General features: G+C 39.4%; 1 protein-coding gene across 4 annotated transcripts in view; it reads left to right on the forward strand.

Moving 5' to 3' along the window:
• The window catches only part of KCNQ1 (potassium voltage-gated channel subfamily Q member 1), a 519,714-nt gene that overhangs the window by 480,340 nt on the left and 21,032 nt on the right, over positions 1 to 18,342 (forward strand). Inside the window, exon 18 of one of the 4 annotated variants that reach the window (XM_067540613.1) lies at positions 5,785 to 5,922. The exons of the other annotated variants lie outside the window; for them this stretch is intronic. Coding sequence (XP_067396714.1) covers positions 5,785 to 5,865 — 81 coding nt within the window. The 3' untranslated portion in view covers positions 5,866 to 5,922. Of the gene's footprint in view, positions 1 to 5,784; positions 5,923 to 18,342 lie in introns of those variants that run through there. 4 annotated transcript variants of the gene reach the window in all.

Consider the following 18,342-nt stretch of genomic DNA (forward strand, 5'->3'; position numbering starts at 1 on the left):
CTCACATTAGGTCTGCCAGCAAAATGTTAAAATCTTTTTTAGGGCTTTTTTTTTTACATATAAAAATAACTGTCTCCCTTCTGTGGGCCTCCGAATACTTTATTTTTCTTTTAAAAAAATGTGCAGTTACGATTACTCCTAAAAATATACAGCATATATTTTTCTACTTTTTTTTTCTCTTTTGTTGAATCTAAGATGAAGTGTCCTTGTGAGAAGAGGGAAGGAGAGCTATGCATCCAGAAAAGGGATTTCTTAATATCCGCAATCTTCTACTGATGGACAATAGCCGTGATGCCCAAACTATAGTTTGTGAAGCACTCCCTAGCGACCTGCAGGCAGATGGTTGGTCCCTTGAGTGAGCTGTCTTGTTAGTTTGCAAATGCTAAATTTAATTTAAAGAAAGTAAGAACATTATGGCCAATATTTTGAAAAATGGCTAGAGATTTTGAGTGCCTCCATTTTGTGGTTTTCAACTTGAGATACTTTAAAGGGGCTTGATTTTTGCAAGGTGGGTGCTCAGCATCTCTGAAAATCAGGCCCTCTTAAAGTGTCTCAAGTTGGGTATTCAAAACTAGAGGCATCCAAAATAACTAGTCATTTTTTTAAAGGTCTTGGCTTGTCTACTTTCCTTATATTAGTGGTCCATGGAAGCAACTGGTCAAAGTGGTCATGAATGGCTGGTGAGATATCGCTGAGACAATTTCTCTAGTAAGAAGTGCCTGGCCCTATGATAAAGTTTGAGAATCCCCTGAAACACATGATACCCACTTCTAACCAAGTGAAGAAGCAATGCTTCTATTCTTTGCACAAACAGCTTTCTAAAACCTTTCTCTTTTTTTTCCCCCACGTGCATTTAGGGGTGGTGGATTTGACTGCACTATAGACAAAGATCTTATGTTGTTCTGTTAATTCAAGCTTCCCCTCCCTGTCCAACCGACATTCCTCAACCCAAAGTTGGAGGGACCAACTCTAAGGCATTTCACCCTCCATGTCTAAGATTCTAGTTAGTGCAAATTGTGATGTTGTCATCTGTCCACTGATTACCGAACTGAGACCACCAAACTCATTACATATCTAAGCCACTGAACAGCCATCAGGTGAGGATAACTTTTAGATATACTTACCTGGGCTAGATTGAAACAAGCACTCTAGAAGTGAAAAGTTTTCCCATCCCATTACCAGTCCCCTGAGCCATCCTGCCCCTCTGGAAAACACTGTTGCTCTAAAATAGAGGTATTATGTAGCTTGTGAATCAAATTAATTCCCAGCCTAACAGGTCTGATAATACAGCCTCACAGAACCCTGGAAAAAACCCTAGTGCTCTAATTGCATAAATAAATCCTGCACATTTGTTTGACATGTGCCATTAGAAGTACCAAAATGCTGCAAAAATCTGTGGCTCCACAGCTTTGTACCCAGAGCTCACTGCAGCATATGTTCCAATTTCTTCTTGAAATATTGACCTTCTGGTATGTTCCTAAGGAAGAATAAAATCTGGGGTTTTGGCTTAAAAATTAGAATAACATAGCAAGACACATAATCAGCTTCATTGCTGGGCTTAGCAGCAAGGGACCTATACAGCTTATGCATTTTTTTTTCTCTAAGAAGTGGCCAACATAGTGTATGATCTGATCCAGTATCTGTCACAGGAGGGTTAAATCAAGAGCATTTGCTGAACATGCAAGGACAAGACCAATCACTCTCCCTCTCTCTTTCTCTCTGTGGTCATAAAAAGATTGATCAGATGTCTGCATTTGTATCGTGCATTACACTAGTCACAAGCTTGAAAATTCACTCACAAGCTGTCCTTTGGGTTTTTCTTAAAGGTAAACAAGAATGGACAAGAACCACATTCCTGGGTTGATCCATTATGAACATCTTACACCCAGGCTTAAAATTAGCAGCAACGTTTTGGCAAGAAGTTTTTAATTCTTTTTTTTTAGTTTGTGTGTAAAAGAACAATGAAGTTTGTTTTATCTCTTTTCCTGGGTTGGAAAAGCCTTTGCATATTGAATGATACATACCCTCTGATGCTTATCTATTGCCTTTGAGATCCCCCTTCCCCCCCCCCTTTTTTTTTGAATGCATCCCATTTTTCCCTCTCCCCTGCCAAGTCAGCCAAATCTTTCTAGCTTCCTAGCTCGCTCGCTCTCTGATTCTCCAACAGATCCCAGAGCTTTGGTGATAGTCCATTAAGAGATTTTTAGGTCTAGCAGTTTCTGTGCTGGCTTTTAGCCAGCTGCAGTTCTCACAGCTCATGAGTTTCAGAGTCTCTCTGGATAGGAGAGGCCCCCAAAAAGTATTGTCCCTCCCCTTTCCCTGGGAAGCCCTGAAATCCATAAAATTTGAAGACAGCAGCCAAGCCAGCAAAGATTGTCACATACACTGAGTCACCCCATAATTTAATGCGAAGACAGAAGGCCTTTTGGAAGCCAAGGGTGGGGGGAATTCACCAAATGTTATACAACTGACGAAAAGGTATGTATTCAGTTTGTTGATCTGGACTGGGGTTTGGAACAGCTCTCTTCTGCAGAGTTAACTCATCCAGAATGGGAACAGGAGCAAAGAAAGTTCCTAGAGGAGTGGTCAGTACAAGCAAAGGAAATCACCATACAGTTTTCTTTCGTATCACTTTGGTAACTTAGAAATACTCTGAAGAGACATGTTTGGACACAGTTGTTCACACTTTCAAACAAAGAGCTTCTCCCTCTCCCCCATTTCAATGTATGGCTGTAAAAAATGACTGCAGTCATTGTTTGGCAACAACAGTCCCAGATTCTTCTCTGGAAACAAGTTGGGTCAGGTTTGTAAGTGTGCACGGAAGGGGGAAAAAAAAAAAGACTTCCCTGGTCTGCTAAATAACTCAGTATTGGAGGATGCTTCGCCAATGTTCCTGTTATATAAAAAGCTGAGCTGAGATCCAACTATTTCATATTTCATAGTTGTTTAGACAACAGAGTCATACAGTAAAAATATTACTGTGCTACATTAGTTGTTTAGTCACTGATACTTGAAGAGATGATATGCTAACAGAAATATGCAGTAACAAGCATTTAGCATGTGATATTTTATTAGGCTTGTACTAAACAACGTGAAGACGTTAATAGCTAAATTCTGCATTCAGCTGATTTCATTTGGGTTGCAACCATGAAAATGAGGGCAGAATTTGTCTCCAAGGGTATGTCTTCGCTGCAGGGGGGAAAAAGTGCATTCTTTACTTTCATTGGCTAACTTCCCGTTAAAATAACAGCCAAGACATGGCAACTCAGCTGTTAACTCAGGTTAGAAGCTTTAGTTCAATCCCAGGTTCTTCTACTGGCTTTAACTCGAGCTGCCAACCTGAGTTGAAAGCCGAGTTGCCATGTCTTCATTGCCATTTTAACCCAAGTTAGCTAATGCAGGTTAGCTAACCTGAATTAAGAAGACACTTCTTTTTTTGGTTTTTTTGCCATGATGACATACCGTAAGGGCATCTCTACACGGCAGTTAAACACCCACAGCTGGCCTGTGTCAGCAGATTTGAGCTCAGGCTGCAGGGCTGTAAAATTGTGGGATAGACAGGTTCAGGCTGGAGTCCAAGTTCTGGCACCCTGCAAAGGGGGAGGGTCTCAGAACCCAAACTCCAGCCCAAGCCCAAATGTCCACACTGCAGTTTTACAGCCCTGCAGCCTGAACCCCCATGAGCCTGAGTCACCTGATACAGGCCAGCCTGAGGTGTTTAATTGCAGTATAGACATACCCTATGTGTCTGGATCTTCTCACAGAATCTCTCTGCTGGTGTGCTTAAACAAAGGAAACTAAATTTCCTTCCACACATTCCTGGACAACTAATTAATCTATAATTGTATGATAGTAAAGGGATTTGATGTGACAGATCTAAGAAATTCCAATGGCTGTAAATAATCAGATGCTAAAATTGTCTAGTACTACTTTGTCTAGTGTCAGCCTGCACAGGAATGGGAGTCTATCCAGCTAGTGTTGTATTTCCACTCGCTCATGCTGTGTGACTCTGGCTAAATCATTAAACTTTGTAGTGCTTCAGTTAGCCCATCTGTAGATGGGAATAATATTCCTAGCTCACACTCTTGTGAGTAGATTGCACATTTTTTGGAGCAGAGGCCGCCTTTTTGTTCTGTGTTTGTACAGCACTTAGCACCAAGGGGTTCAGGTTTGTGACTGGGGCTCCTTATGCCGTCGCAGTACAAATAATAAATGGTAAAAGTAGAGATGGGGTAGAAACATACCGTTTGGATAGAGAACTGAATTTCTCCAAGTTTGTTTCAAGTTCATCTCTATTTTGGGGGGCTTAACTCTTTAATGTTTATGACTGTCTAGATAGATAGTTGTCCCTGTACTCCTAAATCCCTTACATGCTTTTGAAAATCTCCTCCTAAGTGATTAGCCCAAGGTCCCACTAAAGTCTATGTCACAGTCAGGAACTGAACTCAAATCCTCTGAGCCCCAATCTACAATTTTATCCACAAGAGCTTCATATTTTTAAAGCAGTTTTCTGACTTTTGGACGGAATGTGCACTAAAAGCCAGATCCTGCAATAACTTCTGCTTGTACCTAACTTTAGGGACTATGAGAAGTCCCACTGAAGTAAATGGGGGACTACTCACAGTGTGTGAAATTAAGCACATGGGTAAGTCTTTGCCAGACAGGGGTCCTAAATGTGCAAAATAATATAGAGATGGATCAGTCGGTTGAAATATTAGTCAATCTTGAGCTAGAAACCTTTTAGAGGTTTGAAAAAAAAATCGGTCTGTTTTTAAATTTTTTTTCTTTTAACTTCTACGTGTGTTTTTGTTTCTAACTAGAATCTAGAAGTGCTGAAATGCAATAGGAAATCCAGACTTCCTGATATATTCAGACTAATTTTGCAAGCTCAAGAGGTTCAGATGCGCTCCAGATAAGATTCCAACTGTTTGGTTGCTTATTGAACCTAACTTCCAAACCTTTTGAAGTTCACAAGCTGAAGCGGTCAATTACAAAACTAAATGCTTAAAAAACAAAACAAAACCACACATTCCCAGCTTGGCTGATCACATAGAATTTTTCAAGGTTCTGAAGAGATGAGAGGATTCAGCTGAACATGGTAATTAGGGCTGCATGGGAAACTAATAGTTTTGGCATCCCATCTGTTCACAGATGAAAATTCAAAGTTCTCACAATTTTTGGAAATTTTATCCAAGGCTAAATTTAATCATTTTTGCCAATCATTATTTTATGGCAAAAGTGGCAAAATTCTATTGTTTGGTTAAAAATGGCAAACTTCTACATATTAGTTGAAAATTAAATTCTCTGCTTTTGCACTGGAAAAAGACATTGCACAAAAACGGAAAAATGAAAGTGTGTTGCTTTTTGCTGATTTTGGCTGGATGTGAGAATTTTTTCACACAGTCATCATTGTAAGTCTGCTGTAAGGGAGGAGTTTACAATGTGTTGTAAACAGCAAGTTCAAATCAAGGCTAACCCAGTGCTCTCAGTCCAGCCAAAGCCACAGGGTGCTAGAAACACTAGTCTATTGCAATATTGGAAGCAAATTGCTCTGCATCACAAGAGGATGAGTAAATGAGAAGATCTCTATTTTCACATTATACTCCTCTTTGAATTCATTTTCTTTGAGCTACAAAATGGTGTGAGGAACAAAAAAGGTTTTTATTTTCAATCACAGAATGCACTTTTTTCATGGTACCTTTAGTTCACTTTTTTGCAACATTCTGGATTTTTTTCATAAACCAAATAAAAGCCAGGTTCTAAGATTTTCTCTCTACATTTTAGGTCTGTTTGCCGCTTCAAAAAGGGTTCAAGTTTGATATATATTCTAGCTTACGTTTGGCAATACATCGTGATCAGCCCTGAAATGTGTCTTGTTCATTTAGCTTCCCAAATATAATTTTCTCAAATAAAATTCTGATATATTTGTTACATGCTTTCTTCTTTTGATTTACCATTAAGAGCTTGATCCTACAGTCTACACATGCACAGACTGTAACTCTGAATGAATCCATAGGAGTTTGTATATGCTAAGGACTACAGGCAGCAAATGGAGATTCCCATGCTGCACAGAAAATGAAAAATTTGCCTTATCTCTATTATGGTCATATGGATAAAAAAATAAAATCTGGATTTTTCCTCTTTTAAAGCGGTAAATGTTAAATAGTCAATCATAGCAAGGTACTACCGACAAGGTCAGGGAATATTAAGGGTAGCAGTTTTCTAACCTACAGTATCCTTCCTAGCTTAGATTAAAAAGACTTTACTGTCATCTGATTGACTGTTTTTCGGTTTATGTCTTGGTCAGTGAGAGAGCTCCCTGCATCCTCAATATTACAGTGGCAGGGTTCCAAGGCAGTATTTGGCTATCAGTCTATTCACTAAATGTTTCATTCAGAAATCCTCCTGAGCTTTGCAATATGGTTCAAATAAATTATTAGTTGGCTTTGACTGCTGGCCGTAAATGTTTGGGCCTTTATTTTAGTACAAAAACAGCCATGGGAACTATTGCAAGGAAAATATTAGCAGCAAATTGTATATGATGAAAATCTACTATTTGTTTTGTTTTCAACCAGAAACTTTTGTGGAAAAAATCAGACATTAATGTCAGAAACAATTGCATAATTTTCATGGGTAAAGAATTAGCTAGTCTAGAATCTGGGATTTAACCAATTATATATAGATATCTAAGACTAGGAAGGGAGACGCAGGAGGAGCTCACTGCGTCAGCCAGGTTGAAGGTCTATTAAGGAGATACCTTGCAGGAATTAGGGATAGAAGCCTTAATGCAGGGAGGCTTTACGAAAGATTAGGCAGCAAATTCTGGGTGTCAGGAAGGGTATTCTACAGTGCAGTAAGAGACCTGTGCCATGGCCGCAGCTGAGAGGCTACAAAATTGCAATGTCGATGCCTGAACTGGAGCCTGAGCTCTGAGACCCTGCAAATGAGATGGATCTCAGAGCCTGGTCTCCATCCTGCTATTTTCAGTCCCATAGCCCAAGCCCTGTGCACCCAAATCAGTCGGCCAATCTCTGAAATTTGGTGCTCCTGGGTTTTTTTCACAGTGCAGAGTCTGTGAAAGATTTGTGTTGAGTTAAACTCATATGAACTGTTTTGTTAAATTATGAAAACGGTGAAGAAAGGAGCTAAAATGTGGCCACTCTTGGGAGTTTTGTTCAATGCACTGACCAATATTTTGGCCCACCAGCTTATCCTGATTAATTGCCCTACTCCATCTGCCAGCCAATCCACAGACCACTACTAACAGTAGCTTCTTGTAGAAGGTTGCTGCAAACCTTGCCGTGCTAATGGAAGGGAAAGAGTGGTAATGGCCACCTCATGGAGAAAGGTAATAGGGAGCCACAGAGTAAAGAAGTGATCAGTAAGCCTTTTCTGAATACCTAGGGAGGAGGCAAAACATTTACACATTTTGGGAAATTAAGACATATAACTCACCACCAGTTCAACTCCACTAGCGTAGGGATAGCAAGGGCCTTTTAGCCATCTTTATCACAGGGCCAAGTATGGTTTGACGACAGGGTGGTAAAAATGCCTGAAACACCATAGCTTCTACCAATGTTGCTAACCACTGGTGGTGCCTCACTAGTAGAGAATTACAGCTCCGATGTTTACCATTGTATATCCATCCTTGGCCTTTCCAAAGCTACCGGAGAAGCATGATGATGGCTTGTGAGTTTGGAAGTATTGAGAGCCTCTAGCAACAATATAGAACAAACTAGAGATGGAGCCAAACTAAACAGGAAAACCAACTGGAATCTCCCTAGACTTCAATATATTTCAGATCTGGGTTCAGATCAACAATTTCACTTCACAGATCGTGCCTTTCGCTACAATGGAATCAAATGGGAACCCTGAACACAAAGGCTTGTGAACGTTGGGGAAGATGTGATTTAGGTCTGCATGTTGATCTTAACTCTGTGGCTTGAAGTTATATCTGTCACTCACATGACACTGGTCGTCTTCGCTGTATCAACACCCTAAAGAAGCATTACATTATAATCAGACATATAAAACACATTGGAATCCATGGGGGAGCCTTTCAAAGGCACCAGTGTGAAGTAGATCCCTAACTCCCCTTGAAAGTTGATTCTCCTTGTACTTCTGAAAATCTCCCCAGGCAACCATATTTTTTATGTAATTAACATCAGGAAATAATGTTTTTTTAAATGCCCTTTGCATGGTCTTGCTGGTCATGCGTTGGTCTCACAAGGATGCAGTTATGGATGAGACCCTTGCTGAATATGTTTGTTAAGCATTGAAGATCAGTGCTTTCTGAAATATGGTGTCCTGAGGAACATATACTGTAAAAGGTTCACCGTTACCTTTGGGATTTCCATAGCACGAGGTGATGGAGATTAAGCAAGCATGGCCTTGCCTTAAAGGATACCCTAGCAAAGCCAGAATTTGCCACATCCCCCCCCAAAGACAATTAGGAATAAGTGTTCAATCATACTTCCTGAACTCCCTACAAAGCTTGCCTTACAATTTGGAGGTGAGCCTGCAGGGCTTTTCTCTGCCACTGTATTCCCCTAATCTCAGACCAATATATGCATATTGGCTTTAAGATTTTGAGGTGGGTTTTCAAGTCTATCTTTTCATCCCGCAAATCAAACATGGAAAACTTTCAGCCCTAATAATTGGTTCACACTGATTTACATTTTCCAAGCATTTTCCTACTAAAAGGCCTAGAGACATACCCATTTAAAAAGAAAGAAAGAAAGAAAGAAAACTGATTTGACATAAACACACTTGATAAAAGATAGCACTTTTGGACCCACCCAGCTCCTGCTCCCTTTCAAATCTATGGCAAAACTCCCAGTGACTTTAGTGACGCAGAATCAGACCTCTTTGTAGCTAGAAATAGAAAGTGTCATCCATTCTAGTTTATAACATCCTCAGGGCTAGTCTATACAGGGAACTTACATCAGCCTAACTGTCTCTCAGGTGTGTGAAAAATCCATGGCCCTGAGAAATGTAGCTACGCTGACCTAACCCCTGGTGTAAACAGTACTAGGTCAATGGAAAAATTCTTCTGTCCACATAGGTACCATCTCTCGGGGAGGTGGATTTCCTATGCTGATGGGCTAACCCCTCCAATCAGTGTAGGTAGTATCTCTACATTTTCAGTGCAGACATACCCTCAGACAGCTGATTCAACACACAGTATGCTTTGAGGGAGTCCCAGGCAGGTCATATTACTCCATTACCCATGGTAAAATTCAGGGTGGAGAGGTACATTTCGCTGCCCAGGGACTATTCCTATTTTATTTCCAGTCACATTATTCACAGCATTCGTAGTTACAGTTCTGTGCAGGGTGAAACAATCTCCTCTCCAGGGATTCCTGCTGGAAAGATCTAGCTAGACAAAATGACAGAAACAGGAAATTCTCAAGCTTTGTAAAAGATTTTAAAGCTGATATAGCCTTGATGGCAGGCATTTCTTCACAGGCCAACTCCCTCAGATAGTGATTCCCAAATGAGCAGACTCTTGTAATGTCAAAATCACATACAAGGCACACTGATGGCAAGAGAGGACTATGAAGTGGTCATTTTAGATTTTATGGGATGACTTTATTTAAAAAATGAAAACAGCCCTAGGTGTTTAATTACACATAATAACTACAGCTTGCTGAGAAACTTTCTACACAACTATTTTCCGTTGGAAAATGCTATTTTCTGAAAATCAAAACGTTTTGTGGGAATGTGTTGATTGGCACAACATTTTTGACAAATTTTCAAAACAGTTTGTGTTCAGTTTCTTGTTTCATTTCAATAATGTCAAAACTCTTCATTTAGACTTTGTTGTTTTGTTTCATTTTATTTGGACTTTAATATTCTAGAACAATATTCTGACATTAGTGAAACAAAACATTTCAGCATTATCAAAATGAAATGTTTTGATAACATCATTTAGATGCTTCTGAATCAAAATAGTTGGGAAGTTCCACTCCATAGAATCTTTTGAGATTTTGACAGGATCAAAAGAAATTTCAAAATGTGGGAATTTCCTGTGCATAGAAATTCCATTTTCCAGCCAGCTCTGGTAATAACCATAGTATCCTCTGTGGAGCTAACCAATGGTGTGTAATTGAAGGCAAATAATCATAAAAAATCATAGAATCGTAGGACTGGAAGAGACATCGAGAGGTCATCTAGTCCAGTCCCTGCCCTTATGGCAGAACCAAGCTCCCTCAGCAATTTATTCCGGTGGTTAACTACCCTGACAGTTAGGAAGCTCTTCCTAATGTCCAACCTAAACCGCCCTTGCTTGCAATTTTAGCCCACTTCTTCTTGTCCTATCCTCAGAGGTTAAGGACAACAATTTTTCTCCCTCTTCTCATGTCCCTTCTCAGTCTTCTCTTCTCCAGACTAAACACACCCAATTTTTTCAATCTTTCCTCCTGGGTCATGTTTTCTAGACCTTTAATAATTTTTGTTGATCTTCTCTGGACTTTCAATTTTGTCCACAACTTTTCTGAAATGTGGCACCCAGAACTGGACACAATACTCCAGTTGAGGCCTAATCAGCGTGCAGTAGAGTGGAAGAATTACTACTCGTGTCTTACTTACAACACTCCTGCTAATACATCCCAGCATGATGTTTGCTTTATTTGAAACAGTGTTACATTGTTGACTCATATTTAGCTTGTGGTCCACTATGACTCCCAGATCCCTTTCCGCAGTACTCCTTCCTAGACAGTCATTTCCCATTTTGTATGTGTGCATTGATTGTCCCTTCCTACGTGGAGTACTTTGCATTTGTCCTCATTGAATTTCATCCTGTTTACTTCAGACCATTTCTCCAGTTTGTCCAGATTATTTTGAATTTTAATCCTATCCTATGAAGCACTTGCAACCCCTCCCAGCTTGGTATCATTCATAAACTTTATTAATGTATTCTCTATGCCATTATCAGAATCTCTGATGAAGATATTGAACAGAACCAGACCCAGAACTGATCCCTGCAGGACCCCACTCAATATGCCCTTCCAACTTGACTGTGAGCCACTGATAACTACTCTCCGGGAATAGTTTTCCAACCAGTTATGCAGCCACTTTATAGTAGCTCCATCTAGGTTGTATTTCCCTAGTTTGTTTATGAAAAGGTCATACGAGACAATATTAAAAGCCTTACTAAAGTCAAGATATACCACATCTACTGCTTCCCCCCTTCCACAAGGCTTGTTACCCTGTGAAAGAAAGCTATTGGGTTGGTTTGACATGATTTGTTCTTGACAATTCTATTCTGATTATTATTTATCCCCTTATTATCTTCTAGGTGTTTGCAAATTGATTGTTTCATTATTTCCTCCATTATCTTTCCAGGTACTGAAGTTAAGCTGACTTGTCCATAATTCCCTGGGTTGTCTTATTTCCCATTTTATAGATTGGCACTATATTTGTCCTTTTCCAGTTCTGTGGAATCTCTCCCGTCTTCCATTACTTTTCAAAGATAATCACTAATGGCTCAGGTCTCTCCTCAGTCAGCTCCTTGAGTATTCTAGGATGTATTTCATCAGACCCTGGTGACTTGAAGACATCTAACTTGTCTAAATAATTTTTAACTTGTTCTTTCCCTATTTTAGCCTCATCTCCTACCTCATTTTCACTGGTATTCCCTATGTTAGACGTCCAATCGCTATTAACCTTTTCAGTGAAAATTGAAACAAAAACATAATTTAGCACTTCTGCCATTTCCACATTTTCTGTTATTGTTTTTCCCCCTCATTGAGTAACAAGCCTACCCTGTTCTTGGTCTCCCTCTTGCTTCTAATGTATTTGTAGACTGTTTTTTTTGTTACGCTTTTGTCTCTAGCTAGTTTAATCTCGTTTTGTAGCTTGGCCTTTCTAATTTTATTCTTACATACTTCTGTTATTTGTTTATATTCATCTTTTGTAATTTGACCTAGTTTCCCTTTTTGTAGGACTCTTTTTTGAGTTTCAGATTATTGAAGATCTCCTGGTTGAAACATGTTGTCTTCTATGGAAACATGTTTGGGATTTGTTATGTTCACTCACTTGTTATTGAGCGTTGAGAATGATTCAGAGCATTACCAGAGCATTTTTTTTTAATTATTGATCATTTTCTATGCCCCAAATCTATCAATTCTGGATGCTGATCTGACAGAAGTTTAACTATTTTCATGCTTTCAGCAGAAAAATTTTAAAAAGGCAACTGAATATAGAAGAATGTCATTATTGAAAATAAAATTTTGTATCAATTATCATTGCTTATTATTTTTTACTTGTTTTGAAGTAGCATCTAGGAGCCGCAGTCATGGAACAGGACCCCATTATACTAGGCAATGTATGTGCACTGAACAAAAAGACAGTCCCTGCCCCAAAGAGCATACAGTCTAAATATAAGACTAGTGACCACAGATGGAGACAGACAGTCTGGGTAGCATAAGGAAACAATGAGACAGTAATGGTCAGCAAGATGGTCAGTGGTCTCAACACACCAACTTATGCATTGTCAAGTTTGTTGTAGGCATCACAGCAAAGAGAGTTTGAAGGACGACGAGGAGGTAGCTTTGTGGATGTTTTTTGGGAGCTTCTCCCGTGTATGAGGGAGGGTTAGCATGGGAAGAACAACTGAGGTGCTTGTTTGAAAATGTTACAAGTGGGCAACAAAGCCTGGCATCGTGGGCCAATTGTAGGCCAGAGTCAACATCTTATTAGCATACGAGAGATGACAGGTAGGGTGGAGATAGTCCGGGAAGGGCCTTGGAAGTGAAGAGGAGTAGTTTGTGTTTGATGCAATGGAGAAAGATAAGTGGAAGGATGCAAAGAGAGAAGTGACTTGGTCAAAGTGACAAGCCTGGTCAATGATCTTTGTTGCAGCCTTATGAACGATGAAAGCATTTTATCAGCATGATCTTAGGATGTCTATTTGACTGACAGATGACTAAACCACAAATGAGTTTTGCAGACTATCCCAAATGAGTGCCAATATAACCTTTCTATCAAGGCATGAGGTATTCTGCATGGCCCCATAATTAATTGAAAAACTGACTAATTTTTAAAACTCCATAAACACTATTTAAAATACCTTTCCTGTGCATAAAAATGTCACCACTTTTAAAGTCAAATATCTTGATTCCTTCTAGGGCTAGAAGCAAGTAGTGTGTCCCCTCCTCCCCCATTGTAAAGCTGGGATTGCTTCTCTTTCCAGTGACATGAAAAGCTCCCATTTCTAGTTCTTCAGGTTCACAAAATATTGTACCTTAAACTAGTCACTACTCCAAAATTGAATGTTGCCCATCAGATCAGCAACACTGTGGGAGAACGATGACATTTCTGAGACAAGGTGACTTAAAAAGCAAACGGGCAGATATTTAAAGCAGGTCAGTGGTTTAAAACATTAGGAGTTGAACTTGGAAACATGGGTTCATGCAAATGATGTGTCCAAAGGCATATTACAAATGCAGTTTTGCAATTTATTACAGGCCTATCACTACCACTGCAGTGACGGGATGTGTTTGTGTGTACATGTGTATATAATGTGTTCACACACAGAGAGAGAGAATTATGTTGTGTGTTTAGAGGAAATGTGTGTTCTCTTAATCCAAATTATGTAAAATGTATAGGGCATACACAGAGTAGCCCAGATTCTCTACCATGTTTGTGTCATTTTTTCACACCACCAGCGCAAAGCAGCCCTGAAGCTAGTAGACGCAGCCATGAAAGTATCACTCCAGTGTAGGGGTATCTCCAGGTGAAACAGAGACAATGTAACAACCCCTGTGCCACTCTCCCTAAAGCCTGCATAGAAGATTTCCCAGAACCGCAGTGATACCTGGCTGCCATAGCAAACCTTTGAGGCCACTGTTTTTCACTCCCTGCCCCCAAGTAACACTCCTCTGCCTCTGCTGCAGCGACATAATGTATGATCAGTGCATGAAGTGTGAGTGTATGTAACTGGAAGGTAATCCAATTTACACTAAATTGGATTCCCCTCACCCTTTCTTATCATATAGTATATGTGTCTGTGTGTAAATGCATGGAGAGTGTATGCATGCATGTACATGGAGTATGTGTGTGTGTGCGTGCATTATAGGTAGCCCATATGGTGAAACCTATAGTGATGTTGCCCGGCATGTCCCATTGTAAGACTCTATTTTCAATTGCTTATAACTTTAATTGTTTGGCCTGAAATTTTCCATGCTGGCTATCTGCCTCATACTGAAATTTTTTAGAAAGTTTCAGCTAAAATGGTTCAGCCATTTCTGAGAATGTGGTTAGAAGAAAATGTTTTGCCTAAGTTTAAAAAAAAATCTTACCAGTGTTTCATAGAGAAGCTCTATTGGCTTCATGCTTTAGAATAGAGACTTGAAATCTGACAGGGAATCACCCTCATCAGAGATGTGCCTTTTCCTGTTCCCCTGAAAAAACATCCATATCTGATCAAATTGTAAGCCTCTGACAAATTGCAGTTCTCACATGCTCAATAAGAAAATCATTAGGGTTGTAAGAACTCTTTTAACATAGGCAAAATGACGTATTTTTTTCCATAACTTCATTCTCGGGAATGGCTGAACCATTTTAGATTAAACTTAAACAAAAAGTCACCACCAAGAGCCTGAGGCAGGCAGCCAGAATGGAAAAGTTAAGCTTGAATAGGTAAAGCGTGGCAAAGTTAAAAGCGACTGAAACAGGGTCCTATAATGGGAAACATTGGGCAACCTCAAGTGTAGGCAGTGCTACCAGTGCTCCTTATAATATGTACATGCTCATATACAAACACACACATGCACTTACACTTTATGCATTTGTACACACACAGCACTGAATGATATGGCTGAGAGGGCCGAAGTGATGGAATGAGAATTGGCTTAACTTCTGAGTATGAATTTCTTGTTGTTTTTCTCTCTTCCACTCTCCTTCCAACTTCTGCTGTATAGTTTAACCTTTTTTTTTTTTTTTTTTTTTAATTCTAACCACATTTCAGTTTGTTTGGAAAAGTATGACTATTTAGTTTGGGATCCAGACTATTTCTGCCCAAAGCTAGAGACATTTTACACTGAAGTTTCCCAAATAACAAGGGACAGCTAAAGGGTAATGATGGACATGTCAGTTGTTTGGAGAAATCCATTATAAGATTACTTCAGTGTTGATTTTTTTTTTCCTAATTATGACATAGTCCAAAGTTGCTGTGGCTGTTTACAGCATGAATTTTCCTGAGAAATAGTAAAATCTAGATTTCATTCACCAAAGAAGGAAGAAAAAAAATGAACAGAGCAAAGTTTTTTCAAGTTTGATTTTTCTAAAACCTTGAACAGTGACCCACAAGCATCTAGTAGTATATTAACTTGGATGTTTGGAAAGAGCTATGGCCAGATTCTTCCCTTGCCACGTTTAGGCTCTTTGTGTATATGTCCTAGGGCAAAATTTGGCCCCTAAGTATTTCACTTATAACTGACAGTATTTGCCAAGTGCATCTTTTGCAGTAAGTGACTGTAAGGTTATGGAGGAAAGATTGTCTTGAGTGGTAAGGGCACTGGACTTGGATTCAAGAGAGTTGAGTTCAACTTTCAGCTCTGCTACAGATTTCCTATGTGACTGTGGGCAAGTTCCGTGTGCCTCAGTTCCCCATCTGTAAAATGGGGATTAAAATACTACCTTTCTTATATCCCTTGTCTGTCTGATCTATTGTAAGTTTTATCAAGGCAGAGATGGTCTCTTGTGTATGTACAGTACCTAGCACAATTGGGTCCTGATCACAGTTTCACCCTTTATCTCCTGCTGTCATACCTATAATTTTTTACAGTAATACATCAAGTTGGAATTCTAATAGATAGCTCTGAGCTATTGCAGATTCTTGACTATGAGAGAAAATTGAACCCAAGATAGCTATTTTTATTACAGATAAAATCTAGTAGTTTGGCAGAGTAGCTGAGCATGATGTTATGTAAAGTAGGCTTGCAACTTTACACCAAACTTTGTTTTTATTTTACACATCTGAGTTATTTTTTCTGTCTTCGTACAGTTCAATCCATGATTGGCACTATTTTAAAACTGGTTCATTGTAGTATACACCCTGCTGTAAACAGACTTTAGAAATCTGAAAAAGAAGGCTTCTTTAATTAACTGAAAATCAGCACACACAGTCTACTTGATATGAAAAATAGTCCAAATTATAGTGGTATTCATAGCCTGCTGGAATGGTCGGTTGTTTTGGAAAATTTTTTGTTTTCAAAGGAGCTTTGCCAAGAAACTGTTCTCTCGGGAAATGATAAATGGTGGTTTTGAGACTTGAGTGGCCTGTACTGTATGTATGTATCTTAGTAACTGCTGACTCAATCATGTATACTCCTGATGTCTGTCACATTCTGAAAATAGGCGATTTACAGTCCTAATTCACAAGCCTATTATTGTTCTGCAGTTTGGGGCTTTTACACGTAGTCTCAGGAGTGTTTGTTTAAACACATTGCAAACAAATTTTGAAAATTATACTTCAAATAACCTTACACTTATTAATTTTACAGTACATTCTAAAGACCTTGTAATCTTCTGTCTGAAGCTAGCAGCTTAGAATTTATTCAGCCAAGTTTGTTTTGCTCTTTTACGGTATATTTATGCACCATGTGCTGTTATAAGAAATGAAATCTGCAATTTTAAATAACAAAAAAATGAAATAACAATGTCATATAAAGTAGTTGTGCTTTTCAATACATTGCAATATTTTGTAGAATTAAGTATAGATTAATGGATTTAGAGGTAATTTGCAATAAAGCATGTCATTTTACTAGGTCTTGCCCGAAACGTGTTAGTAACATTTCTAGGCCTACTGTGTAGAATTTTGTGATTCTGGGAATTTGAGTCCTGTCAGATTTTTAGCATTCACATTTTAGGTGGGGTGGCTGAGAAGGGCTCCATCTGTCAGTCAATCTGCCTGCCTTGTCCCTGCTTTCAGTTCACTTGGAGAAGTTATTCTCCACTTTCTATTCTAAGGCCCCTGATGTATAGTGCTGCTGGTGCAAGATGGCTCCTGCATTTCAATAGAGATCACTGTTCACACCACTTGTCAGTCATTTTGGGTTCTTTCTAGATGACAGAAATACTGTAATTACTACATTAAGGAAAACAAATCTTTTGAGCTGTATTAAACTGGAGCACGCATGAACCTGAAGTAACTTTTCAACTATGTGTATGAATTTCCAGTTCAGAGATCTGCTGATAAACTTTGATCACTGACTGACAGAGTGGTGGTGAGAGAAGTTGGTAGAATACTGGTATCTCTGAACTCCACTAAAACCTTTTATGGTACATCTACACAGTAAGTGGCAGCGAATCTCTGAGCCCAGGTTGATAGACTTGGGCTTGTGCTACAGTGCTAAAAATAGCTGTGTAGATGTTGCAACTTGAACTCTGAACTCTTCCCTAGGCTTCAGAACTGAAGCTCTAGTCCAAGCTGCAACATCTACAGAGCTATTTTGAGTGCACTAGCGCAAATACCATGAGTCTGAGTCTGTCAACCCAGGCTCGAAGTCTCCCTGCCACAGGCTGTGTAGACATACCCTTAGAGGCTGGTTCCTGAATTCAATATCATGGACCATGCTATCTATCTCCTCTATTCAGATTATTTTGAATGCCATTATTTCCAGAATGTATTACCTTTGATAACAGAGCATCAATGACTAGAAATACGGCATGGGACTTTGACTTATTTGTCAAAGTTATGGAATCTTTCTTATAAGTATTCATGAGCTGAAAAGTCTGGGAGTATGTAGGGTACTAGAGGCATACAAACTGACACCCACATATTGCGTGTGGGTAGCTCAACCCCTCTGCACTAGAAATAGCAAGAGGAAGAAGTGAAGAAAGTCATATATGGCCTAGGAAGCAGTTGCAGAGTAATGGCTGAGGATAGAGGCAAGCAATAGACAAGGGAGAGGCCCAGAAGTAACAATGGCCTGTTTAGCTAAGGAGAGTAGTGGTGTTGCCTAGTATCACCTGAAAAGGGGGGAGGCGTATGGAGAAAACTGAAGAATGTTGCAATGGCTGGAGAAGACTTCAAATGTGGAACTCCATATAGGCAAGAGTCATCAATGTGTTAATATTTATTATTTCTCATAGTGCCTGGGAGCCTCAGTCATGGGGTCCGTGCTGACTAAGGCATTAAGCACATGTGTAACAATAAGTGCATAAGGAGTCCCCCTGAGTCACACACACCAAGTGAAATGATGTCATCTGGCATTTCTCACACGTTTCGGAACTTTGCTGGGTCAGGGCTTTATTGTGCAATGAGACCCTATGAAAAAGGTAGGCAACATGAAAGTTAAAAGGATTATTTGAGTTTTAATCTGAAAATTATACTAA

This window comes from Emydura macquarii, unplaced genomic scaffold, assembly GCF_026122565.2.
Source record: "Emydura macquarii macquarii isolate MOO-44397 ecotype Brisbane River unplaced genomic scaffold, CSIRO-AGI_Emac_v2 contig_587, whole genome shotgun sequence".
Lineage (NCBI taxonomy): Eukaryota > Metazoa > Chordata > Testudines > Chelidae > Emydura > Emydura macquarii.